This window comes from Myxocyprinus asiaticus, chromosome 22 (genome assembly GCF_019703515.2).
Source record: "Myxocyprinus asiaticus isolate MX2 ecotype Aquarium Trade chromosome 22, UBuf_Myxa_2, whole genome shotgun sequence".
Taxonomy (NCBI): Eukaryota; Metazoa; Chordata; class Actinopteri; order Cypriniformes; family Catostomidae; genus Myxocyprinus; species Myxocyprinus asiaticus.
In genome coordinates, this window is record NC_059365.1 from 20,136,697 (window position 1) to 20,163,453 (window position 26,757).

Here is a 26,757-nt window from a genome sequence, read left to right on the forward strand (position 1 = left end):
GGACTTTAGCAAATGTCTGAACTTAAATAAACCTAAACACACTTCTAAACGCACAGATACGATGTAATGTACGCTAGCTGTGTACAAACATTACGGTCTAAATGTATTAATCGCTGTATATAAGCCACAGAATACGAGGAACACAGAAACAATGGAGGACTCTTCTAAGATGTTGTGGAATAATGACAACAGGTGCTGCTTTCAAACTCGCACATGATGTGTGCTTATTATTGCGTGTGATGTAAAGAGCGCTCATGTCGAGTTGCACCCGTCCATGATTTCCCGGGATCGTCCCGGTTTTTGGCCGTCTGTCCTGAAAAATATAAATTCCAATCACGATGTCCCGAAATTTGACAAATTACCTGACACGTTTACCCTTATGAACACTTGTTGTTTATGTGCACAGTATTCAAGAAGACTGGTCAAACGTGTTCTGCTAAACCGCTCTCTCAGACGAATCTTTAGAAAGTCCGATTCATTTCAGTAAGTCGGTTCGTTTGGACAATTCATGTGTATGAAGGTCACCAAAACCTTCTCTCCCTCTCATATGAAGTATTGGGAAGTTCGATTCATTTTAGTGAATCGGTTTGTTCGGATGATTCATTTACATTAACCGTATTAAAGGACGATTCATTTGAGTTTCACGCAGAATACCCTATTTTTACGTTTACTTATTTGCTAAGAATATTTCGTTAAATTCTGCTGTTCACCACTGTTTTCGACTCATTTATATAAATGGATGTGTTTACATGATCTCTTCATATACTGTTTATTACTGATGGAACTTGACTGGTCTGCAAATGCCCAGACCTGAAACCAACTGAACATATTTGGGGTGAATTGGAACGCCGGCTGTGTCAGCACCCATCAACCAACATGCCTGACATCACTGACGCTCGTGTCTTAATGGAAGTAAATCTCTGCAGCCATGTTATTACAGATAGTATAGTAGAAAGCCTTCCCAGAAGAGTGAAAGCTGCAATTGCAACCAAGGAGTTGATGCCTATGATTTTAAAATTAAATGTTCAAGCACATTTGGTGGCCACATAGTATATATATATCAGGCCAAGTACTTACTTGGCTAAATTTGTTACAATACTACTGATTTCAGTAGGCAGTGTCCATGTTGTGACTTAAGCATGCTGAGAGATTAAAATGAGTTCAAATTAAAATGAGTAAAAACTTGTTTTAGTGTGAGCTGCTGTTGTACTATTTGTGGTTTTAAACAACATTTAGTAAAAAATAGAAGTATAAATGTAATTACCTTTAAGAAATAGTTCACAAAAAAATGAAAATTCTCTCATCGTTTACTCACCCTCATGCCATCTCAGATGTGTATGACTTTCTTTCTTCTGCAGAACACAAATTAAGATTTTTGTAAGAAAATCTCAGATCTTTATGTCCTCACGATGCAAGTGAATGGTGGCCAGAACTTCTAAGATCCAAAAAACACAAAGGCAGCATAAAAGTAATACATAAAACCAGTGGTTTTGTCAGTCTTCTGAAGTAATCTAATCTGTTTTGGGTGAGAACAGACCAAAATAAAACTCCTTTTTCCTTTTCCATGTGTAATCAATCTGTAAATCACGATCGTGCCTAGAGACTGCAATAGCAAGATGTACAGTAAAAAAGAAGCTACATTTTGGTCTGGTCTCACCCAAAATTAATTAGATCACTTCAGAAGACATTGATTAAACCACTGGAGTTTTATGGATTACCTTTTTTCTGCCTTTATGAGCTTTTTGGACCTTAAAAGTTTTGGTCACCATTCACTTGCATTGTAAGGACCTACAGATCTGAAATATTTTCTAAAAATCTTTGTGTTCTGCAGAAGACATCTGGGATGGCATGACGGTGAGTAAATGATGAAAGAATTTTCATTTTTGGGTGAACTAACCATTTTAATAAATTACACAGTTTATTCAAAACAATGGAGGTAAATTCAAACATTTAATAAAAGCACCAGCATGACAGAAAAAGAGGATCACATGACAACTGTTTAATTAAATGCAAAAAAAAAAAAAAAAAAAAAACACATACCATTGTAAGTACTGCAATGGTAAATTTTAGTTTTACTGAATTCTACTGATTACAATCAATTCCCTTTTTTCTGAAATGTACACAACAACTATAGTTCACAAACCCCTCAGTGTACATTATACAGCATGATGTACCAAGCAGATAAAACTGAATACAGTCTGTCTCTTAACTATATTTTATAGTTGTCTTCTGCATCTTAAAGAAAAACAGATTAGTAATTACAATTAGGCAGGACCGTCTACTTCTCATCTTTGCCTTTAGTCTTTCTGTACACCATTTCCCTGAAGCTGGAAAGGATTTTACTCTCCCTCTTTCTCCTTTCCTCCTGGTTGAAAGATGCAAGTGCTCTCTTCTCATCAGCACTGTAGATCTGGTTTTCCTTTCTCAAACGCACAGCCTCCATACGTCGATGCCTGAGGGTGTAAAACATTTAATAAGCATAGCACACAAATATGTACATGATCTACCTGGTCTTTTATAAAACTGGTCTTCTTCTGAAAGATTAATTTGTATATATGCAAAAAACAACTTCACACCTGCTTCCACTCATGACAAAGCCAGACTTCTCAAACTCTGCAATCTCATTGCTAGTCAGACCGATTTCACCTCTTCTTGGAATACGTTTCCCAGCTTTGACAAACTCTGCCATGGCTGCACCTTCACCTGGAAGCAAAGCGTGGCCAAAACTAAGGAAAAAATGAGAGGGGAGAATGTTTTACAGTTAAGAAAAACACTTTTAAATGACCATTAACATCAAGTAGCAGAGTGGAGGAAGACAAAATACTCACTCTAAAGGTTTATCATCTTGGGATAGGTGAGTGAGAGGAGCTTCAGGTCCAACAACATGTTCTCCAACACCAGTTTTCTCCACCCATGAGACTTCATTGATGTCTTCTTCCTCTTCATCTGACTGTTCACTGCTGGAGCTACTGGACTCCTTGTGACTCTTCTTCATCTTCTTCTTCTTTGATTTCCTTCTGTGAGGACAAAATTATGACATGTTCCAGGACTTCTAATTCAATGGAGTACGCTTACTGCAGATGAAGGAAAAAAAAAAGATTAATACTTTTTACTTTTCTTCCTTCTTTTCTTCTTTTTCATCTCTTCTGCAAAACAAACAGGTAAACTCTTTATAGCTTTTTACATCTCGTGAAAATACAATTACATCTTGGGACAAAAGAAATAACCCAAACCTTCAGAATCACTTTCGGACTCGCTGTCCTCTGAATGTTTCCTGTGTTTCCGCTTCTTTGATTTCTTTTTCTTCTTCTTCTTCTTTTTCTTCTTTTCCTCTGTGACCATAAAATCAATCATTTGGATTATTAATTGATCAAACTCAAGTTATGTTCAATAAACAGTGTGTGTCTGTGTGCATTTTAATGTGTGATTGAGATACAAGCATGACATTGATATTAAAGAATAATTTACCCTCTGAACTTGAAACAGATCTCCCATTCTTCACGTCCCCTTCAACAGGAGTGTGTTCATCTGAGCTATTGAGAGATTAGATAAAAAAAAACATTTAAGCAATACACATAAAACAATGAATGCATTACTAAAGACTTTTCTAGGTCATTGTACATGTACAATATAAAATGATTTTGTGACTCATGGTTTAAAAATAAATTCACCCAAAAATGAAAATTCTCCCATCATCTACTTACCCTCATCCCACCCAAGATGTGTATGACTTTCTTTCTTCTACAAAACACAAACAAAGATTTTTAGAAGAATATCTCATCCCTGTAGGTCCTCACAATTCAAGTGAATGGTGATGAGACCTTTGAAACTCCAAAAATCAGATAAAGGCAGCATAAAAGTAATCCATATGACTCAAGTGGTTCAATTTATGTCTTCAGTAGCAATATAGTAGGTGTGGGGGAGAAACAGATCAAAATTTAAGTCCTTTTTGACCATGAATGTGAAAGTAGAGATTTATAGTAAAAAAAAAAAAAAAAAAGGACTTAAATATTGATCTGCTTCTCACCCAGAGTGATTGCATCATTTCAGAAGACATATATTAAACCACTGGAGTCATATGGATTACTTTTATGCTGCCTTTATCTGATTTCTGGAGCTTCAAAGGTCTGATCACCATTCACTTGTATTGTGAGGACATACAGAGATGGAATATTCTTCTAAAAATCTTCATTTGTGGTCTGCAGAAGAAAGAAAGTCATACACATCTGACTGGGATGACATGAAAGTGAGTAAATGATGAGAGAAATTTCATTTTCTGGTGAACTATCCCTTTAATATACACATTGGATTGTTTAACTTACTCAGGTTCTCTGACTCTTGGAGAATACCCCCAGACCTCAGGACATCCCAGTTCACCAATTCTCTCACGTTCTTGCAGGCGCCTTAATAGAGAAAATAGAAAGATAATATTTTTTATTATTATTAATTTATAAGCACTGTCCTACCTCATACCACATCAAATATCATGTATCATGAGGATCATGTATGCATTCACATGATGACCCTCCAGAAACCAAAGAACTCACCTCGCGATGAAGGCGTCTTGCCTCTGTCTTTGGGCATCATCTCTCTTCTCAAAGTAATCAGACCTTGAACCTGCACCGTGTTCTCTGTCTCTCTGATCAAACCAATTTAACCGATCTCGTTCCCTGGACCTCGACCGACTACGGGAATTCCCCATATGGAATCGGTTTCGGTTCCTCTCTTTGTCCGAGTATCGCGCTTTGTGGTCATCATCGTGTTCGTATCTGGAGTTTTTCAGCTCGCGGTCCGGTGAGTGGCTGCTGGAACGACTGTGGCGGCGTCTCTTCGGGCTCGCGTTGTTTGAATATTTATCTTCCAACTCGGGCATTCTCACAGACAGTCTAATTAACTATAAAGCTTACATTTAAAGCAGTTCACCTTTCCTATACCTTGTAAACACACAAAACGACGTGTGTTATTTACATGTTGTGGGTAATGTCGCAGTTCCCCAAAAGGGACACTAGCGAGATGTCATCTAGAGAACTATGATTTCGAAAGAGTCAAAAATGGTCCTTTATGTTGAGACTCACCACGACCGAATTAAACAATACATGCAGGTCATAGAAACTAAATCTAAATCCAACTTGGGTTTACGTTTCCAGAACCCCTCTGATCTCAGACGTTTCATCTAGGTCTGTTCTTCTATTGTAGCTAAAAATGAGACATTGTGAGAAAAGCGACCTCTGGAGACCAGGGGTAAACTTACGTTAAAATATGTACGAAATATTTGTCACCAAAATGGAACACTAAATATTATTAAGTGCGTGATCAATATTTTAATGTAAGAAAAAAAGAAAATATTACCTATGATCATAGATTAATAGACAACATACACTCACTAAGCACTTTATCAGGAACACAATGGTCCTAATAAAATGCCTGACATGGTTTTCTGCTGTTGTAGCCCATCCGCCTCAAGATTCGTTGTGTTGTACATTCTGAGATGCTATTCTGCTCACTACAATTGTACAGAGTGGTTATCTGAGTTACCGTAGCCTTTCTGTCAGCTCGAACCAGTCTGGCCATTCTCCGTTGACCTCTCTCATCAACAAGACGTTTCTGTCCACAGAACTGCCCTTCACTGGATGTTTTTTGTATTTGACACCATTAGAGCCACAAGTGGCTCTTTGTTAAAAATCAAGTGGCTAGCTATGATCGTTTAAAACTTTCTAGTGATAATTTTCCAACAGAAAGTGTGGGTGCGATTGCAAAGCTTGAAGTGATATATTACAAGAAATTAGACACAAAGACGCGCGTTTGATGAAACGTGATTATATTTTTAAGAATAGACAAAAGAAAAGCCGTCAGTGCTTGAGTCTGATTCACTTTCTGTTCAGGAGCATGCAGCGGGACCCTGTGTCGTGGAACAAGCGCATGTAAAGAGTTATCACTCCCTTTTCTCTGTTTCATTCAACTGAAAACTGTTTGCAAGAATAATGTAGTCTATGAGAATGCTGCAAATGATCTCCGATCATCTCGTGAGGTGCTGTGAGTTTCGCTTTATATCCACGGAGCGGTTCGCTCTTACACATTGTGAACGCAACTCTGCAGGTTCAGGCATTTATAGGCTACAGGTATCTTTGTATTAAAAAAACAAAGACGAAAGTGATTAAATTATAAAGTAATACAAGACAATTCACCTTGAACCTAAAATTGAGTTCTATTTTCTTTTCTTTAGGCAGCATTAACTGTATTAACAAATGCAATACAAACACATTCGATAAGAACACATTGGGCAGCATTTTTGGGAACACAAGGGAATTTATTAGGCTGATTTGTTATTATGATGATTATTATAATTATCTTTACATTTATAATTGTCTTTAGTTCTTAATTTGTAGGCTATAACTTTTCACCTGTTGCCGCCTACTGATGCTTGCGTGATGGCAAATGGGGCTGTTGGAGACAGTAAATGTTTGGATTTGGGGAGGTGGTTATATATAAGATTTTTTTAATCACTTCGTTATTTTAATTGCTTTTTTCGTTTCGTTTAAAGTGCAATTTGAATTTAGAAATGTCTTTTAAGTTTTTCGTGTTTCCATAAATTAATTAAATTTTTAAAGCAAAATCAATAAAGCAAAAATATTCACCGACCTTTAGTTTGACCATATAATCGGATATCGCAATATTTTAAATGCGATTATCATTAAAATATTTTTTTACATATCCCCCAGCCCAAAAGGGAAGTGAACTTTTTCATGAACAATTGTAAAAAGTAATTTTATGGAGACCTGCACAAACACGTGTACTCAATTCCATATTGCAACATGTTACCAATTAATTTTTGCATATTTGTTTGTTTTTGAGTAGTTTGTGGGCAATATAAACATTTTATTTGATTGGAAAAACTTTTGAAAATAGTAAATCATTCGTTTGTGGTATGGCTCATTCGAAATGCATCAACCAATAATAATAATAATAGAAAAAAACAAACAAACAAAACAAAAAAAAATTGGCTCCTTAGTGAAAAAAGTTCCAGACCACTACTCTAGAGACTGTTGTGTGAAAATCCCAGGAGATTACAGAAATACTCAAACCAGCCCATTTGGCAAACATGCCACAGTCGAAATCACTGAGATAAAATGTTTTCCCCATTTTGATGGTTGATGTGAACATTAACTGAAGCGCCTGACCTGTATCTGCATGATTTTATGCATTGCACTGCTGGCTAAAATGTCCATACATTTGGGGTAAAAAGGCCCCCAGGGGGATTAAAGTGATATCGTGCAAATATAGGGACAGAAGTTATAGGGCAAAATTTGTCGAGGATTAACCATTTCCTGTTAATTTCAATCACATTTGGCATTTCATAAAATCTCATTCAATAATTTTATAAACAAATGAATCTCCATTGTGATTGGATCACTCAATGTGAGCCCATATTCGCCACACTTAAGATTTTTTTATTATTATTGATTGGTTGGTGGGTGATGGGGCTTTAACCGCTGTAATAGGGGGGCTTTTTACCACAAATAATATACTTTCACTTATTAGACAGTTATTAAAACTTTTGATTTAATCACCTTGAACAATACTGAAAATTTTAAGTATTTTGTCCAAAAATCAATGTGATCATTTCAGGGATTCTCATTAGGAACATACATTTGCAACATTTGAAAAATATTAGACCAAATTACCTCAAATTCAAACTTGATCTCATGGATCAAGAATATTTTGCAGTGTATAGTGACAAACAGGTGTTAAGGAGGTTTTTTGTTGCAGTTTAGAGTTTTAGGAGAAAATAAAATAAAAGTGCCTTTTACCGCGGGGGCCTTTAGCCCCGTTGTACCCCTACATACTATATACTGCGACAAAATGTTAATAATGAATAAATTCATTATTTATACATTTCTGATTTTACAGTACACGTCTAAAATGTAATATGTTGCTGTAGCAACTATGAGACTGTTTATATTTACTATCTGAAATAACCAGCGAACTAATGTGAACAAACAGACGTTTGGCATCACGGAGCTCTAAAGGTTGGCATTGTTGGTTTGTCAATTGGTATTCATCACACGTACTCACTGGCAGACTGTTGTTTTGCGACTCCTGTCGGCTGGTGCGCGAGGCGCAGCGCGAGACTCTTCCATCTCACACAAGGAACTCTAACTCGTTGTGTTGTCCACTGCAACCGACACACATTATCGCTGTCATTATTGCCTTTCAGCAAAGTGAATCGTGGATTTTAACGGGTCGCTCTGCAGGTATATGACTCCGGGAATTAAATTCCAATAATGGAGGATATTAACAATTAAATACATTCTTTTGAACCAACATATGCGTTGCTGTGCATCACATAGTCAGATAGGCCGCGACCTGCCGCCAAACCAGGAAGGAGAGTTGAATTGAGCCATTTGTTTTTGTTTTTAGACTGGCCGCTGCCCATCGTGTCCTAACAGTTCTGATTGGCATCATCAATAATCTGTTTCCCCACAGAAATAGCATTTGGTTCATGACGCCAAACTAGACTAACAGCATTATCTTTATGCCACTTTGCAAGCTGCATAGCCTCTTTTGAATATCTTTTGTTATTGCAAAGCTAGCTAGCTAGCGTGCTTTTGATTCCCGTGTTCATGCGGTTTCCAGATTTTGTTGCTCTGAATTTAGAACGATTTAGAAACTGGGAACGACATATCAACATTTGTGTCTTTTTCTCGCAAACAACTGTACATCTTATCCCAAAAGCAGAGAATCAGCCTTTTATATCATTGCTTGACAGGTAGACAGCTAAAAGTTTGTAACAGCAATATTTATGTAAAAAGCTTTGTATGATGTGAAGTAATAGCCCAAATGTTCATTATATTTGAAAGCATTGTTTCTTAATAGATTTTTTTATTTTTATTTTTATTAATGCAAATATGGGGAAATCATTTAAGACTTCCCTTTTCTCCACAGGGATGTCGAAACTAAAGCTGATATCTGCAGAGGACACTCAATACACCACATCACTTTTGAAGTCCATCAATGAGCAGCGAAACAGTGGTTTATTTTGTGATGTCACCATAATTGTGCAGGAACGCAAGTTCAGGGCACACAAAGTTGTGCTGTCTGCTTCGAGCACCTATTTTCGCCAACTTTTCTCAGTTGCTGGACAACTTATAGAGTTAAACTTCATCAAGGCAGACATATTTGAGGTCATCTTGAATTACATATACACATCTAAAATATGCAGAGTTAGATCGGACAGACTTCAGGATCTCATTAGTGCCGGTCAGAATTTGGGTGTGAATTTTCTCTCCAATTTAGGAACGCCACTTGCACAAGTCAAGGGATTACCTGGCTTGTCCAAAGAAGGAGACAACAGTGTTAACTGCACTGAGAAAAATGGTTCTGAAACAGAGAATATGCCAATCATTACTGAGACATTCTCACTTTCTGCTGAAGAGTTCAACATGGCAAGCAGTAATGCAGAAAAGGAAGTGGACTCGGACAATGATGACATTCTTTTCGTCTCAAAAACAGAAGCCTCACAAGCTCAGAAGATCAAGATATCAGAAGTTAATGAGGGAGAGCCAGAGGCTAAAAAACAAAAAGTCACAAATGAAGAAGTAATTGGCTCAAAAGATTCAGCAGACCAAGAGAGAAAAGACAAGCCTCCCTCTGAATGTACAGGACCAAAAAATATGTCACTCCAAAACAACCTTCAGCCCCAGCCAGACATAGTGCTTCTCTCAAGCCCTGTGATGTCCCCAGATGCCAGTAGCAATGTTCTCACTTCACCTGTAAGAACCAGCTCAACCAGTGAACCCACAACCCCTGCATGCATGAACAGCCTCACTCCAGAGCCTCACAACACCTCACTGCCTCTAGAAAACAATGAGGTGCTTGGTGTGCAAAAGAAAGCAATTCTTCTAGAGCCGTCGCCAGACAAAATCAGACTGTCGGATGTGAGATCAACCTATAGCACAAATAATGGAACAGGAACCGGAATAAACGTGGTCCAAGCAGTTTCAGCAAAAACGACAATAACTTCAGACAAAGCCTCAGAAATCGATTCGTTATCAACGGGGTGTAAAGTGTATGCCAACATAGGTGAGAACACCTATGACATCGTCCCACTAAAGGATGACCCAGGGGAGGGAGCTGCTCCTGGTCGAAAATCGCAGATACCACCTAGTGCCAGCAATGCGTCCGGTAACTCGCCTCAAGGGAAGAAGAGATTAAAGCTGGATCAGGAGGATCACTACGAAATTGTCATGGATGGAAAAACTTTCTATGTGTGCATTGTGTGTAAGCGTCCCTATGTGTGCCGGACAAGTCTCAAGCGTCACTTTAACACTCACTCGTGGGAAAGAAAGTATCCGTGCCATTACTGCAGCAAGGTTTTTGCCCTGGCAGAATACAGAACCAAACATGAAATCAGTCACACAGGGGAAAGACGGTACCAGTGTTTACTGTGCAATGAAATGTTTCTCAATTATCAGGTTTTGTCAGGTCACTGCAAGCAAGTTCACAACCAAGACCCTTCAGGACGGAAGCAGAAAGATGACACGGGCAACAACTTGTATCGGCTACTGCCTTGTAAAACAGTGCAGTTCAAACCGTATTCCTTTGTATCTGAGGAATCGGTGGGGATTCCAGTGATCAACGAGGATGGAACTGTTCAACATTTAAACCCCAATGAAGAGCACTTTACAAGTGAGGAGCTTCCAGCTAGCCAAAGCAAGGCACTGGCCTGGAGTGACATCTTTGCAGAACCTGAGGCAACTACCAGGCCAGAAGCTCTTGCTCAGACACCTCCACGAGGACCACCACCGCAAAGAGCACTGCCACAACCGGTCAACCAAATAAATGCTGAAGGCACGACAGAATTTGAGTTTGTTATACCAGAGATGTACTGAGCAAGCTTGTTTGCTGCTCTGGCTCAGGTGCCTTGTTTGGGGAGGGGGGGGGTTGATTCTCTGGACCAGTTGATTGAAGACTAAACTCCAGTATCCCATCAACTCAAAAAAGTAGTTTCAAAGTGCTTTTTGTTCTTGTTAATGTACATTTAGAATCATGTAATACTTAGCATTGCAGTTCAGTTTCAACTCAGCTCGAATCTTAATAATGCTTGGTCAGATAACACATGGTTAATTAAATAGATATAGGTTAATACATATTTTATGTACAGCTACATTAGACCTGTTGAGCTAATTTAGCATTTTCTGTTCCGTTCTGAGAACAGTACAACAATGTTGTTTGTTAATAGTAGGGAACAAGTACAGACAATTTGCAAATACAGTTTGTTATATTTTTTTTTACAGTTACGTAACTTTAATGTGTAAATGGTTTTTGGGAGAGTGTTACGTAAATAAGCCCAAGTCCAAAAGTAACAGTGTTATACCTAAATCATCATACTGACAAAAAGAGATGGAAATTATTTTTTTTTTCTAGTCTACTTCTTATCGTAGTTATTAATGATTGTTTGGCATTAGACGGATACATGTTAATGGCAGGTTTTTGGTCCTGCAGTAAGAAAGAGTTTGAATGTTCGTATTTATAGTTTTTGCTGATTGTTATTAAGTTTTAAGAAGGATGGAGTAAATATGTGAAATGCTTTTTTCATTTGTTTATTAATTATGTTTTAAAATGTATATGCTGGCCATATATTCTCACAAAATTTCTCTGACAGCATAAACATGGGGACCTGAGGAAAATAATTTGTCTCTCCTCTGATCATGTCTAGACAAAAGCAGAAATGTTCAAGCTAATCAAATATTGGTAGCACATAGGACCTCTCCTTTTCAATTAAATATTTTGTACATATATTTTTTATTATTATTTTTTCAGCATAGTTTTGTCAGATCATAGCTTAGCTGTGTGAAAAATCTTGGAAGACAATTAAGATTCCTTCGGTTTGTCAGAACACAAGTGCTCTAACACTGTAATCATGTACATAATAGGACTAAAGACCTTCATTTTAACCATTTCTCCATTTCTTGAAACCTATTTATTATTAGGTCTTAGTGTGATATAGAATGAAATAAAACTTTAAAGAAAGTACACGTGTATTTCTTTTATTTGTAGAAGCATCATGTTAATGATTATTATTTTTCAGTGTCAGTCTCCTACTTTGATGATGACCACCCATTAATCATATAAACATTCCTGCTCAAGTCCCCTCCATATCAGTGTGGATTTAGTAAAGCAACATATTGTAATGCAGCAGTTCATGAATATAATTCGTTTTGTGCGGATTCTACACGATGCAGGATAGAATGGATTCAAATGGTAGAATGTCAAATGACAAATATTTAACAATACAGGTTTGTGATAATTAAAAAGCAAAAAAGACATCCTTTCCAACTATACATTAGAGATGATTAAATACTGTAAATGTTTCACATTTTAATATCAAAGATAAACAATGCCATCACTGATTATGGTCAAAAATTAACAATCAAGACAAAGGTCCACTTTATGAGTTCTCTTTACATCATTTGACTGTACTCTATAACCATTTGCTGCACCCAAATGTCAACTAGGGAGTAACAAAATTACAGAATTGTAATATTATCTCTACTCATTTAGCTTCAGTAAAGGACAATGTTCTTGATATAAAGTACAGTGTACAGACTTATTATTCACCGTGAAGAAACAGATGAAAATGAATAATACTAGAAGTCTTGAGACTTAATTCTTTTGCGTTACAAGAAGGCAGTTTGATATTTCGGTATATTTACAGCATTGCACACAAACTTTTCTCATATTTGCAATGTGGAGAGAATGTTGAATGTTTTTGTTATTTCATAGTGACAATTAAGTGTATTAAAATCTATTTAAGTTTATATAATGTTTACTTATAAAGCTAAGCCTCTTTTTTACATTTGGTAAGTCCTGGCATTTCTACACAGAAACAACAGCAACACAAAAAGACAGATGTTTGAGATGTACAGGTTTTTAAGAGCATATAACTTTGCATAAATCAAGCAAAGGATATTTTGCCACAAAAGATTATTTGAATTTGTGACTTGATCGTATTTAAGCAGTCAGGAAAAAAGTAAGATTCAGCCTTAATATATGTACAGTTCTTTGCGATCTAGCTGCCCAAAACAGTTAAGAGTAACTCAAGTAATAATCTAGAACTGTGTGTATACAGTCAATTCTAAAGACAATAAAGTGCAAATCAATTGCAAGATATGCCACTAGAGCAGAGGCAATGCAAAACAGACACATTGTGCCACTGTGGAAGGGAGATGTTCACATTATTGAGTTAGACAGAGGATGGAAGAATCACAGATCACAAGGAGATCCACAGAGTTGCCGAGCCAGGTGGAAGTATACTGAAAGCAGACACATTTTAAGGCTTATCTGTGAACAGTCTTGTTCTCATGTTTGTTTCAAAGTATAGGCCCCTTGAATAGAGGCTAAAAGACATGAATATTTTACAGGTTTGTTGACTTGAACAACTCTTGTCAAGGTTTAATGTTGCATATTACATCGGCTCTGTCGTGATGAATGCCTGTGGTTAATGTTGTAGTCTTTCTAAACTGTTTTTCCTCAATAACCTGCAGCACAGATAAGGCCACTCAATTTCGAAAGCCTCATCTGCAACAGTTGTTCATTCAGAACAATGATTGTTTAATGATTTGTTACATTTAAATCCAAAATGCCCGCATGCCAGCTATCTCTTTGCAGCAAAATGAGTTCCGTTGTTCCTCAGGCTGGTCCTTTAGGGGCTGTATGGTGGGGGCTTCTCATCAGGTGGGTAATAAGGAGGAGAATAACGAGGTGGGACCATATTTGGCCACATGTGACTGGCTCCAGACTGGGAGTCATCAGACAGGCCTAAAGAGTCATGGAACATGCTGGCACCCTGTGAAGACACCTAACATTTCATAGCATATATTGTCAAAGTGGTATACTACAATTTATATTCATAAAAAGCTATTTCTACCTGATCTAACCCTTAAAATTAGTTTTGTTGGCGTAACCTAATTTAGTCAGGTTGATTCATGTTAAATAACATTTTTGACCTGAATCACACCAGTGAATTTAGATGTTAGCACATGAAGTAAGTTTTTTTCAGTGTCCACACACAAACTAGAGGTGGGAGGTATGTGCACAGTGTGACTTATAAATATAAAATGTATCCAGTAATACCCACGTGAAGCATGCAACACTGGTTAACTGTGTTAAAAGTCCATAGTGAATGCAAATTACCTGAAGGTCATAGGCAGTGTATGGAGGTAAGCATGGGGCAGTGTTGTAAAAAGAGCTGTTGGAGGTGGTGGGGCCAGTAGTCTGTGGTGGTGGAGGTACAGGAAGAGGTTCTGGCTCACAGGAATCTGGCGCTGCTGCAGGCATCTCCAAAAAAAAGTGAAAGACCCAATAAATGGCACAGGAATCATACAGAATACCATATGCACAGTAATCAACATTCTGTATACTATGTATTGCATTGTGTTTATTTTCAATCTATCTATCTATCTGTCTATCCATCTATCTATCTATCCATCTATCTGTCTGTCCATCCATCCGTCCGTCCATCTATCTTAGTTAGGGAGGCTTTTGCAATGTATCCAGATTCTAAATGTCTGGAGGAGGCCCTTTTGACCCTACTATATCTTAGTCTTACTTGTAATGATTTTGAATTTAATGGGAAATATTATTTACAAATATACGGTACAGCGATAGGGAAAAAATTTGACCCGGCGTATGCAAATATTTATATGTGGAGGTGGGAAGAAACAGCTTTTCAGAAGTGTCAATGTTTACCATTAATATACTTTAGATATCTTGATATTTTTGGTATTTGGCATCACCCCATAGAAGAATTCCATACATTTATATCTATTTTGAACAGTCACCATCCTTCAATTAAAATTAAATATGAGTTACAAGAGGAGAGATTGCAGTTTTTGAATACAGAGGGTTTTTTTTTTTTTATAATCGGGGATGAGGGGAATAAAACTTTGGCTACTAAAGTCTTCTTTTAAATCGACTGATACTCATGCTTTACTGGAGAAATCCAGTTGCCATCCCAGGCACACTTTTAGAGGTATAATTAAATCACAATTAATTCGATTTAAAAGAATATGCTCGAAGGAGGAACATATGTTATAAGCAATTGGAAGTTTGTTTAGGGCATTTCGACCCAGAGGTGATGCATATGGCTCCCTTAGATCTGAATAGGAAAAAAGAAACAAATAGGAATTTAATTCCATTTGTGTATAAAAAAATGTAAGACAATTTTGAGAAGTAACAACATAAAAATTTAAATTCTAAAGAATTTAGAGTAATATCAGCTTTTAGGAGAAATAGAAATCTCAAAGATTTCTGTTCCATTCGACATTTAAGTGTACTAATTCTCCTACTGAGAAATATTTTAGGACGTTTGATTATATTTTTAATTTATATTCTAAAATAGGTTATCCGATTAGACAATATTTTACAGATGAGGACAGGAATATAGTGTATGTACTTAAATGTAGGGACAGGGTTGGGAAGTAACGGAATACGTGTAACGGGATTACGTATTTAAAATACAAAATAAAAGTAACTGTATTCCACTACAGTAACAATTTAAATCATTGATATTTAGAATACAGTTACATTCAAAAAGTATTTTGATTACTGAAGAGATTACTTTGCATTTTATTGTCATTTGTTTCATTTAATATTTAGTCCTTTCAGATGGAAAACATTTATACATATAAATGATGCGATCCAAAGTGCATTTGAACAGCGGTGAAACACTTTCTTATGATGTGTTACATTCATACGAGCAGACAGAGAAGTAAGTTTGAAGTAAGTTTGGAGCAGAAGAAATAGAAATAAACCTTGTGTAAATTGTCAGCTTTACGCTAAGCTAAAATGCTATTTCTAGCCATTTTACATGCGCATGTTACCAGGCACGATCATATTTGTTTATCAACAAAATTCATAATTTCTGTTTTTCTAGTAAGACCTTTGATATTAGGGCAAAAATTTTATTCTTGATAATAATTTTTGTATTGTTTTCCTGTAAAAATATCTAAAAATCTTTAAAACAAGATCAATTTGATTTATCTTTTTTTAGAAACAACACTGCATAAGATATTTATGTTTTTCCGAGAATGTATTTTTAACGTGTATTTTGTCTTACTGTACTGGCAGAGATTTTATAGTCAAAACAAGTGAAAAAATCTACCAGTGCTGAAGAAGTAATCCAAGGTATTTAGAATCCGTTACTCACCTTGAATAATCTAACGGAATACGTTACAAATGACATTTTACAGCATGTATTCTGTAATCTGTAGTGGAATACATTTCAAAAGTAACCCTCCCAACCCTGTGTAGGGAATGTGGTAGGTTGTATGTGGGCAAAACAGGGAAGCATCCCTCAAGATAGGATCAAACAGCACATCTATAATATAAGAAAGAAAAGTGGTTCCATGATACTTCATTAACATTTTATTGAATATTGAACATGCCCTATACATTGCAGGTTTTCAATCTAGTTTTAGGTGGATGGCGTTACAGTGTTGAGAGTTTGAGTTGTTTTAGCAATAATTTTAAGAGATTAATTTTTGACTATAACCCTCAACCCATCAGGCTAATCATAAACAAAATTCTAAAAGGCATCCTTTGGAGATTGGTGGTGGTATTGTTATATGGGGTGGGTTTTGATGATGGAATCTAATCCCTTATCCTTGATCCTTGATTTTTCTTGCGCTAAGGGAAAGGGTTTGGAAAATTTAAGAAAATCCATGTTGCCAGTGCTCAATCCAATTTAGAAATTGGAGGATTGTTTAATCTATCTATCTATCTATCTATCTGTCTGTCTGTCTGTCTGTCTGTCTGTCTACATGAAGGAAAAAGTGGTTTTCTACGCATTTCAAGCTTACCATGTCCTTGAAGCCCCCCAGCACTGCTGCTGTGATGATGCCCAGAAACAGGGCAACAATGTTGAGGATAGTAGCAGACCACAGCAGGTGGTAAAGGTGCACAACATCCTGGCAGCTCCGCACCTCTGTGTATTCGTGGTAACCACCCCGCAGCTCCACTCGACTACGTTGGTTAAGAGAGAGTCCAAAGAAAAGCATTATTGCAAAATATACATAAAAAGACACATTGGTGATAGGCAGAGCAACAAAAAAGGTAAAGCATGACATGAGAAACAGCGATTCATGCAATAAAATAAAACAAAAACATCCGCATACCAGTGCACATCACTCTTAAGAAGAGCATGAAATGGATAAATATATCCAATCCCCGTTTTTAAACTCACTGTCCTTAAAGATTCTGCGCTTTACTCTTAAACAAAATTGTTGGTGTCTCTTTGCTCACCTCTATAAGAGGAACCAGAGAATGGAAAATAAAGGGTTCTCTCATTTCATCAGTAATGTAACTGTACATAAAGTACAGTCACTGTACACAGCCAAACTCAGTAGTGTAACAACAACAAAAGATGGGCTGTCAACGACAGTGAGGGACTAAAAGTAGAAAGACCTACTTCCAAATCATGGAGGATTTCCTAAATTTTTTCAAAACATCTTTATTCTGAAGTCCCATAAGAGGATGTTCTCTGAAACATAAATAAACACAAACGTTCTTTCGAACAGAGCTGAATTTAACGGGGAAAAAGCACACACCATACAAGCAAATAGAAACCATAAGTTAAAAAAGGTCAAACAAACATAGCATTTTTTTTAGATCTGCCCCTTTTGCAAAAGATATCCTAAGAGGGAGTATTCCAAATGGGACTTGCTCAAATACACATACTTGCCACAGTTGTAAAGGTCACAGCAGTAGCAGGTGTTGCTCTTCACACGCATGTTACAGGAGACCCGAGATGCAGTTTGACAGTGGACCTGTGAGACAGATGTGCATTCTAAATTACATCCCACTATACTGGTACATTCAGGGTTTTACTTTCCTTCAAATTGAGAGGAAATGGGTTACGATACTGTAGGTTAAAAAGGGCACATCAGGGTAGCAACCGACTCACTTCAAAATCAAGTGAGGTTCCACTGGAATAATATTCACATCGGCCAGCATATAGAGGTCTGAGGTCCTTTGAAACAAAAAATACAGTCTGCCATGATAGAGCTTCAGCAGCAATTAGTATCTTTGAATATGTATCGATACATGGTATGGAAGAACTTACTATATGTCTTGCAGCAAAAACTCCGTCCACAATAGCACAACAGAAGGCAGCCACCACTCCGAAGCTGATGAAGACAATGGAGGCCACCAGCTGTAGGCAAAACAGCAATGTCAACTGCTCAAAAGGCTGCACAGGACCTATTCACCTGCTCTAATAGCTTAACGCATGTGTACTCACACCTGGGCTACTACGCCTATATACGATTTCCTGACTAATGTCTACAGCCACAGTCTGAACTTGCTGTGTCTAGCATGTATAGGTGTTAGTCAGTAGACGTTAACAATAGACGATGCATCTGTTTGCACTTACGCAGTTAATTAAGAATGTAAATTCTAAGACTTTAGTCATTAATCTTACAGTTAATACAATATATTTTTGTTTAAACATTGGCCCCTAACACTTACTTAGTTTACTAATTTTAAACCATGACTTGTACTGCACATAAATAACTAATATTGGCATTATATTTATGTTGCTTAGCCAGAGGGGAACTGGCCCCCACAGTGAGCCTGGTTTCTCCCAAGGTTATTTTTCTCCATTAACCAACATCTTATGGAGTTTGGTGTTCCTTGCCACAGTCACCTTAAGCTTGCTCACTGGGGGTCTAAATATAAATATAATTATTTTCTATTATTTATTTTAAGGCACAATTTTCAATCATGCTTTCTTTCTTTTTTTAAACCGCACTACTATGACTCGAAGACATTACTATATTACAGCCTTTTCTGTTGAAGCATGATTTTCTGTAAAGCTGCCTTGAAATGATGTGTGTTGTGAAAAGCGCTATACAAATAAAAATGACTTGACTAGTCAGGGGACATAGTGTTGTCTGGTAAGACCTTTACAGGCAGTGCTTTCCCTGCCATTTCACCACCTCCCATAGGATTTGAATACATGTCGCTCCATTCTGTCTGCAATACAAGACACTTTGCAACTAAGAGGCCTTGGTGTTATGGCATTGTACACAGAAAAACAACAAAAAACATTTTGCTGCCCATATTTGATACATATGTTAAAATATTGAAATCTTTCCTAAATCCTCTCTCTTCAGTGGGGTTCAAAAGTCTGAGACAACTTTTCTATTAAAATACAACATTTTTCATTACAAATTATATCATCAGAATAAAGATCTCAGTAAAAAAATTAAAGAAATAATTCACCCCAAAAATGAAAATTCTCTCATTATTTACTCATCCTCATGCCATACCAGACCAGTTTGACTTTCTTTCTTCTGTAGAACACAAACAAATATTTTTTTAAGAAGAATATATCAGCTCTGTATATGCATTCAATGCAATGGTGCCCAGAATTGTGAAGGTCCAAAAAGCAAATAAATGCAGCATAAAAGTAATCCACATGACTCCAGTGGTTAAATCCATGTCTTCAGAAGCAATATGATATGTGTGGATGAGAAAGAGATTCATATTTAAATCATTTTTACCATAAATCTCCACTTTGACATTCTTCTTCTTTTGTTTTTGGCAATTTGGATTTTTTGTGCATACTACTGGGGAGGAAGGACAATTTACAGAAAAAAAAAAAAAGACTAATTACTTATAATTATTGATTTGTTTCTCACCCACTTCTATCATATCGCTTCTGAAGACATGGATTAAACCACTGGAGTCGTATGGATTACTTTTATGCTGCCTTTATGTCCTTTATAGAACTTCAAATTTCACCACACTCTTCTCTATGTAACAATACTACTTTTGAATTCCATGCTATTACTACAATGCAACCCACAAAAATACATGTTGTTGTCATCTAACGCCCTCCAGGTCCACTTTCTCGAGGAGTTGGATGTCCTGCTGTCCTCCTTCCCGGAGGAAGTGAATCTTGGTGATTTCAACATACACCACGACAAGCCCCAGGCCACTGAACTGAATACTCTTCTGGCCTCATTTGACTTGGAAAGACTACACACCACAGCCACTCACAGATCGGGCAACCAGCTGGACCTCATTTTTACACGTAACTGTACCATCTCAAATATTCTTGTTACTCCCTTACATGTCTCTGATCACTACTTTGCTCAATTCCACAAGACTCTCCCATCTACATTAAAACAGACTCCACCTTTGGTTTCCTTTCGCCGTAACCTCCATTCTCTTTCACCCTCTCACCTTTCCACTGCTGCCTCTACCTCTCTTCCTACACCAAATGTATTTTCCATGCTTGATGTAAACACTGCCACAGACACACTAAGCTCTACTTTAACAACCTGTCTAGACAACATCTGTCCTCTCTCCTCTAGGCCAGCACGTGCTACACCACCCAGCCCCTGGCTCTATGACGTCCTTCGTGAACATCGGACTGACCTCAGGGCAGCTGAGAGGAGATGGCAGAAATCAAAAGATCCAGCAAATCTAGGTAAGTATCAGTCTCTGCTTGCAACTTTTTCAGATAACATTAAATCTGCAAAAACCTCCTATTACCAGAACAAGATCAACAGCACCACAGACACTCGCAGCTTGTTTAAAACATTCAGCACACTTCTCTGCCCTCCCCCTCCACCACCTAACACATCACTGACAGCAGATGTCTTCGCCACATTTTTTACTAATAAGGTTACAACCATCAGCAATACATTCTCAGCACCACACCCTGTCAAACACCCATCTCCTGTATGCAACTCTTCTGTCTCTATGTTCTCTCCTCTGACTGACACTGAGGTCTCTAAACTCCTCCTCTCCAACCACCCCACCACCTGTTCCCTTGACCCCATTCCTTCTCACCTTCTCCAGGCCATCTCTCCATCCATCCTACCTGCACTCACACACATAATTAACACATCTCTACTTACAGGCACTTTTCCCACTACATTTAAGCAGGCTCGAGTAACCCCGCTGCTGAAGAAACCGGCACTTAACCCCACACAAATAGAACACTACAGACCAGTCTCTCTCATCCCATTCATGGCAAAAACAGTTGAAAGGGCAGTTTTCAATCAAATCTCTGCCTATCTCTCACAGAACAAGCTGCTGGATGACAATCAGTCAGGCTTCAAAAGTGGACACTCCACCGAGTCTGCCCTGCTGTCTGTCACTGAGTCGCTGAGACAGGCGAAAGCTGAATCCAGATCAAACGTCCTGATTCTGCTGGACCTTTCTGCAGCCTTTGACACAGTCAACCATCAGATCTTACTCTCCACCCTCTCTTCGCTGGGCATCACAGGAACTGTACTTGACTGGTTTAATTTCTATCTCTCAGGTAGGTCCTTCAAGGTAGCCTGGAGAGGTGCCAAGCCACATCAGCTACTTACTGGGGTACCTCAGGGATCAGTGCTTGGGCCACCTCTCTTCTCTTTATACACAACATCACTGGGACCCATCATTCAGACACACGGTTTCTCTTACCACTGCTATGCTGATGACACACAGCTCTACTTGTCTTTCCAGCCCAATGACACCACAGTGACTGCTTGAAACTCTGCCTGCCTGGCAGACATCTCGGCCTGGATGAAGGAACACCACCTGCAACTCAACCCAGCCAAGACCGAACTCCTTGTCTTTCCAACCAACCCTGCTGTTGAACACAACATCACCGTGCAGCTGGGTGCTACTACAGTAACGCCTTCCAAAACAGTCAGAAATCTAGGGGTAACCATCGATAACAAACTAAATTTCACAGACCACATCTCAAAGACTGCAAGATCTTGTAGATTTACACTCTACAATATCAGGAAGATAAGACCCTTCCTCTCTGAACATGCCACACAACTTCTTGTTCAGTCACTTGTCATAACTAGACTGGACTACTGTAACGCTCTCATTGCAGGCCTCCCTGCATGTGCAATTAGACCCCTGCAAATGATCCAGAATGCATCAGCACGTCTGGTCTTTAATGAACCAAAGAGAGCGCATGTTACACCACTCCTTGTCTCTCTCCACTGGCTGCCGGTTGATGCACATATCAAATTCAAGGCTTTGATGCTGGCATACCGAACAGTCACTGGGTCTGCTCTAGCATACCTAAAATCATTTCTGCAGAGCTACGCGCCCACTAGAAGTCTGCGGTCTAAATGACTAAAAACACATCTTTTCCATGAGCACTTAACCAGTCACTAATTTAAATTAAAAAATTAAAAAAACATATTCTTGTTGCACTTGTTTTGAATACTATTCTGATGCAAGTGAAACTTTGTAATATGGCACTTTTTCATACCACTGTCTCCGTAAGATGATTCGCTTATATTTTCCTCTTTTGTAAGTCACTTTGGATAAAAGCGTCTACCAAATGAATAAATGTAAATATAAATAAATGTTCAAAGTTCTGGCCACCATTCACTTGCATTGAATGGACATACAGAGCTGAAATAATCATCTAAAAATCTTCGTTTGTCTTCAGCTGAAAGTCATACACATCTGGGATGGCATGAGGGTGTATAAATGATGAAAGAATTTTCATTTTTGGGTGACCTATCCATTTAAAAGAATTTTTAGAATTTCTTAGTATTTAGTCCCCTTTTGCTTTAATGATAGCATGCACTCAAGCTGGTATGGACTCAATATGTACAAAACCTAATATTCTATGTTATCCCAGTATAATTTCAGAATGTTCCAAAGAAAAAAATCTGACCTTTTGTACAAAGATGTTAACATGATCATTGTCACAAAGTAGCGTACACTTGATCAGTGACCAAGAAAACATGCAAAATCTTAAATATTTCTTCTTCATTTTACATAATATCTTTTCTTTGTATAAAACCGATCAAAATTCTAAAACATTCAGTTTATTTCCAGGTTTAAATGATTTCAGATTTTCATAGTGGTCTCAGACTTTTGGTCCCCTCTGTTTATATTCTAATCATACACTCCAAGGGTGGTGTGTGTATCCTGGATTTGCCCACCAGTAAGTGTCCCTGTGTGTCTATGATCTGGTCAGCCATGCTGTCCTCATTCATTCATTATTTTGATTGTGGGACCTCCTATTCCCTCCACACTGCAATAGCTTCTGAACGTTCCTGCCTGGACATCCATCCCACTCCCCTTACACTGAGCTATTTCAGCACGCCCTGCACCATGCCCTGCTATTTGAGCTAAAACCTGTGAGCCATTTCTGCCATTATGAAACCACTGAAAACAAGAAGCTCATTCTTGAAAATGTGTTTGTGCTCTCAAAAGAGAGTTAGATTTTTATTTCTTATTTTTTTTATGTCAACTGGACAGTGGAATGCAAAAGCACAGAAACTGATATGAGCAGTGTAACGAAAGACTCCTTACCATCTGCCTCTTATTCTCTATCAAATGGGCGCCAATGATTCCGAGAAAGGACCCAAAGCCAAGCTGAAAATATCACAGGATGCAACACTGTCACTATAGTTGTGCAAAAGGCAAACCTATTTAAAAGCTCTTAGATAAGAATTACATTTTTAAGGAATTAAGACTCAATTAAGATTTGACATAAAAGCTGTTCGTTCCCACTCAGTACTATTGTTGTTGTTTTTAAGGTATGGTCAACGGTCAAATTATGAGCTATAAATGAAATCTAACCATTTCACTGTCATATAGCATTTCAAACAGCCAATCCCTAATTAATACCAGGAAACACCTGTTACATGTTCTTGGTTGTTAATTAACCTTGCATGTTCCTCTTGGAGTGGGAACAGTATGAGATTTGCTCTTGATGAATAATGAATGGAATGAGCTTCCTCAAATCTGACATACAGTAATGAGGTAATGGGCCATCATTTACCACTGTGGTGAGAATAAATGGAGAAAAAATAAATAAATAAACGGTGAGAGGCTTTTCCCTCCCCTCAATACAAAAAAAAAAAAAAAAAAAACATTAATAGACTGACACAGTGGTTTGCACTCTGTTCTAAACACAGCTATAAACATTACTGGCACACTTACAATGACTCCTGGATAGTAGCCACCAACGGTGATGTTTTGTGTCCTAGTGGTAGCGGCCAGCCCAAAGACCAGGATAAGTATAGACACAACAAGGAGCATTGCTGTTACTATGATGGACTTTCTTTTCCTCCTTTTAAATGAGCCTGTGAAAGACAATGATGTAGGAAGATGCCACACGACAACACGCCTTTTCCTTTGCCAACATTTGAATCTCCATTCTTTCATTTGAGACACTAAAATCACATTCATTTTGTGGAAAAGCAAACATAAAGGTGTTATTTAATGGTGTAAACAGCGTATTTGACCTCTTGCATGTTCATAGTGTCTGCAGCTGCAATGGCACTGCCACAACCCAGAAACCCAGATAAATGTAGGTGATGTAATATGACGTTTTTCTATCACTAAACAAAACAGGCTGTATAAAATAATATTCCATATATGGTTGATTGATAGTGTCTATTTTAATCTAAATAACCAATCAATCTTACATCTACATTCGTTGGGTATATGCAGGGATGTAGGTTACGGGACGCTTATTTCTCTTTCCTGATAGCCTACTGTAATAAGTACTATAAATAACCTTGTTAATCAAATACAGGTATTACGTTCAAATTTAAATTCAAGCGTAAATGGTGGGCGTAGTGAATGCCATTGACCTTGTACTTACCCATCGTGTCTGAAATAGGTATACCGCTGCCTTGCGCATTCAAACCCGCTGGCATTTTAAAATGAGGATATGCAGCATTAGCTGCAGTTATGACTTCAATTCAAAAACAAAGAACCTAGTCGACGAGACAAAGATGTCTTCCCTCAAAGTTAACGAATGGAAAATCTTGGCTTGCCGTGGCATTCTCTGACACCATGCGTCCCCCGTGTTGCCGTGGTTCTCTCATCAGCATCGGTGTGTGTTCATAAATCCTCTGGCCAGCATCCCTTCTCCCAAACGAGAGCCGCTGCGCCGCACGGAGCACCGCAGTGCGCATGCGCAACGCAGAACAGCTCGCTGTCTTTTCCTGTGGGTCAGAGATATGTTTGTTTGAAAACTGCTTACAAATACTTGCATACCATTCGTTGTACTGTATACATTTAAGATCTTTGCTAGAACTGTACAAGTACTGACACTCTCCTAAAGAGAAAATCACGTTCTTAAAGGTATATTCTGGGTTCAATAAAAATTAAGCTCAATCGATAGCATCTGTGGCATAATATTGATTACCAAAAATTATTTGATTACATATAATATTGATTACAAAAATTATTTTGATTTGCCCCTCATTTTCTTAAAAAAAGAAGAAGAAGAAGAAGCACAAATCTAGGTTCCAGATGCACTTTCAATAGAAGTGAATGAAGCCAATCTGTTAAATTTTTATGTATTTATATATATATTTATATTAATCCCCTTTTCTCCCATTTTGGAATGCCCAATTCCCACTACTTAGTAGGTCCTCGTGGTGGCGCGGTTACTCACCTCAGTCCGGGTGGCGGAGGACAAGTCTCAGTTGCCTCCACTTCTGAGACCGTCAATCCGCGCATCTTATCACGAGGCTCACTGTGCATGACACCACGGAGACTCCCAGCATGTGGAGGCTCACGCTACTCTCCGCGATCCACGCACAACTTACCACGTGCCCCTTTGAGAGCGAGAACCACTAATCATGACCACGAGGAGGTTACCCCATGTGACTCTACCCTCCCTAACAACCGGTCCAATTTGGTTGCTTAGGAGACCTGGCTGGAGTCACTCAGCACATCCTGGATTTGAACTCGTGACTCCAGGGGTGGTAGTCAGTGTCAATACTGGCTGAGCTATCCAGGCCCCCCCAATATGTAAACATTAAAGTCAGGGACTAAATACAATTATTTTGTATTTGATTTTTTTTTTGGTTCGTTCTGAGTAAAAAAAAACTGTATTTTTCATTACGGTTCAGAAGTTTCGTAGCCTTCTTTCCAAATGGTTAGAACCAAATAAAAGAATGGTTAATAATGTTATTTTTAAAATGACAGTACACTGCTAAGGGGTGGGTGAAATACCAATTGCAGCGTCGCCAGATCTCACAAGAGAAGCAAGGAATCTGGTCTGGAAAAACAAGCTCAAAATTAGCCACTTGCCTCAAAATAACTTGAGTTCCGGTTTTCGGTTACGTTCTGCTAAAAATATCGTTTGTTTTGGGTTTTCGTTTTCGTTCCTTTAACTGTTTTTAGTCCCAGATTAAAATACTCTCTGTTTTAAAAGTATAGCCGCAAGACTTAAACAATATGCATGTTACCATGATTTTATTGCGATAAAATCGCTTACTAACCTTCTCTGTGTAAAGTTAGATCCAATTTTACAGCTTCGTTGCCATGATGATGTAATGTCAACAAACCCTAAAACGACTGTAAAAATTACGATTTAAACAACTTTTCAGCTCAAATCATCATCAGCACGCAGGGTCACTTCTTAAACATGAACTAGCTGAGGCCATGGAAGTGGAACAGGAAGGACTAGTAGAACATCAGCCTCTGGAGCAGGATGACCTCAACTTTGAGAAATGGAAGCCCAAGCCAAAGCCCAAGAGGACACTGCATGGGAAAATCGATGACCTAAACACATACCTGTGGAATGCAGAGACTAAGGAGTTTATGGATCGCTAAGGGAGGAGTTGGAGTGAGTATCAATACTGAGCTGTACATGAACGTACATCAGAAGTTTCAACATGAGTTTTAACCAAAAAATTAATGTTAGTGCTTTTGAAAAATGATAAGCTTCCCATTTCTGCCTTTAAACCCTCCAACAAT

The 26,757-nt window shown here is 38.0% G+C and overlaps 3 protein-coding genes across 7 annotated transcripts; 1 reads left to right on the plus strand and 2 right to left on the minus strand.

The window, feature by feature from the left end:
* Window positions 1-1,891: 1,891 nt before the first annotated feature.
* On the minus strand, window positions 1,892-5,245 carry LOC127413274 (NF-kappa-B-activating protein-like). Its single transcript, XM_051650268.1, has 8 exons — window positions 4,548-5,245; window positions 4,323-4,403; window positions 3,469-3,533; window positions 3,234-3,332; window positions 3,107-3,146; window positions 2,829-3,017; window positions 2,577-2,726; window positions 1,892-2,453 (listed from the first exon to the last, which is right to left on the minus strand). The coding sequence occupies exons 1-8, from the start codon at window positions 4,871-4,873 to the stop codon at window positions 2,279-2,281; spliced, it is 1,125 nt and encodes a 374-aa protein (XP_051506228.1). The 5' UTR covers window positions 4,874-5,245; the 3' UTR covers window positions 1,892-2,278.
* A 2,322-nt stretch (window positions 5,246-7,567) lies between these two features.
* Window positions 7,568-11,433, plus strand: LOC127413269 (transcriptional regulator Kaiso-like). Of its 2 annotated transcripts, none has more exons than XM_051650258.1 (2): window positions 7,568-8,252; window positions 8,944-11,433. In XM_051650258.1, exon 2 carries the CDS (start codon window positions 8,946-8,948, stop codon window positions 10,887-10,889), a length of 1,944 nt encoding a protein of 647 aa, XP_051506218.1. In that variant the 5' UTR covers window positions 7,568-8,252; window positions 8,944-8,945; the 3' UTR covers window positions 10,890-11,433. The 2 variants fall into 2 exon arrangements, with proteins under 2 accessions (XP_051506218.1, XP_051506220.1); XM_051650260.1 differs by lacking the exon at window positions 7,568-8,252 and adding an exon at window positions 8,262-8,767.
* A 593-nt stretch (window positions 11,434-12,026) lies between these two features.
* On the minus strand, window positions 12,027-26,512 carry LOC127413275 (transmembrane protein 255A-like). Of its 4 annotated transcripts, none has more exons than XM_051650272.1 (11): window positions 26,280-26,512; window positions 24,647-24,992; window positions 23,980-24,122; window positions 23,347-23,409; window positions 18,122-18,211; window positions 17,963-18,028; window positions 17,737-17,825; window positions 17,468-17,539; window positions 16,860-17,022; window positions 14,194-14,337; window positions 12,027-13,846 (listed from the first exon to the last, which is right to left on the minus strand). In XM_051650272.1, exons 2-11 carry the CDS (start codon window positions 24,699-24,701, stop codon window positions 13,703-13,705), a joined length of 1,029 nt encoding a protein of 342 aa, XP_051506232.1. In that variant the 5' UTR covers window positions 24,702-24,992; window positions 26,280-26,512; the 3' UTR covers window positions 12,027-13,702. The 4 variants fall into 4 exon arrangements, with proteins under 4 accessions (XP_051506232.1, XP_051506230.1, XP_051506229.1 ...); XM_051650270.1 differs by having other exon boundaries at window positions 12,027-13,858; XM_051650269.1 differs by lacking the exons at window positions 24,647-24,992; window positions 26,280-26,512 and having other exon boundaries at window positions 12,027-13,858; window positions 23,980-24,633.
* Between the last annotated feature and the right edge of the window lie 245 nt (window positions 26,513-26,757).

What these genes read in the sequence shown, in the direction of transcription:
- LOC127413275 (XM_051650269.1), bottom strand. Translation starts at nt 24,228, where the DNA reads ATGAATGTGATTTTAGTGTCTCAAATGAAAGAATGGAGATTCAAATGT. An exon ending in GCTACTATCCAGGAGTCATT is followed by an intron (nt 23,410 to 23,979) that starts GTAAGTGTGCCA and finishes TGATATTTTCAG; the next exon opens with CTTGGCTTTGGGTCCTTTCT. An exon ending in AAATCCTCCATGATTTGGAA is followed by an intron (nt 17,023 to 17,467) that starts GTAGGTCTTTCT and finishes TAACCAACGTAG; the next exon opens with TCGAGTGGAGCTGCGGGGTG.
- LOC127413269 (XM_051650258.1), top strand. Translation starts at nt 8,946, where the DNA reads ATGTCGAAACTAAAGCTGATATCTGCAGAGGACACTCAATACACCACA.
- LOC127413274 (XM_051650268.1), bottom strand. Translation starts at nt 4,873, where the DNA reads ATGCCCGAGTTGGAAGATAAATATTCAAACAACGCGAGCCCGAAGAGA. An exon ending in AGAAGGAAGAAAAGTAAAAA is followed by an intron (nt 3,018 to 3,106) that starts GTATTAATCTTT and finishes TTGTCCTCACAG; the next exon opens with AAGGAAATCAAAGAAGAAGA. An exon ending in TTTGTCATGAGTGGAAGCAG is followed by an intron (nt 2,454 to 2,576) that starts GTGTGAAGTTGT and finishes TTACACCCTCAG; the next exon opens with GCATCGACGTATGGAGGCTG.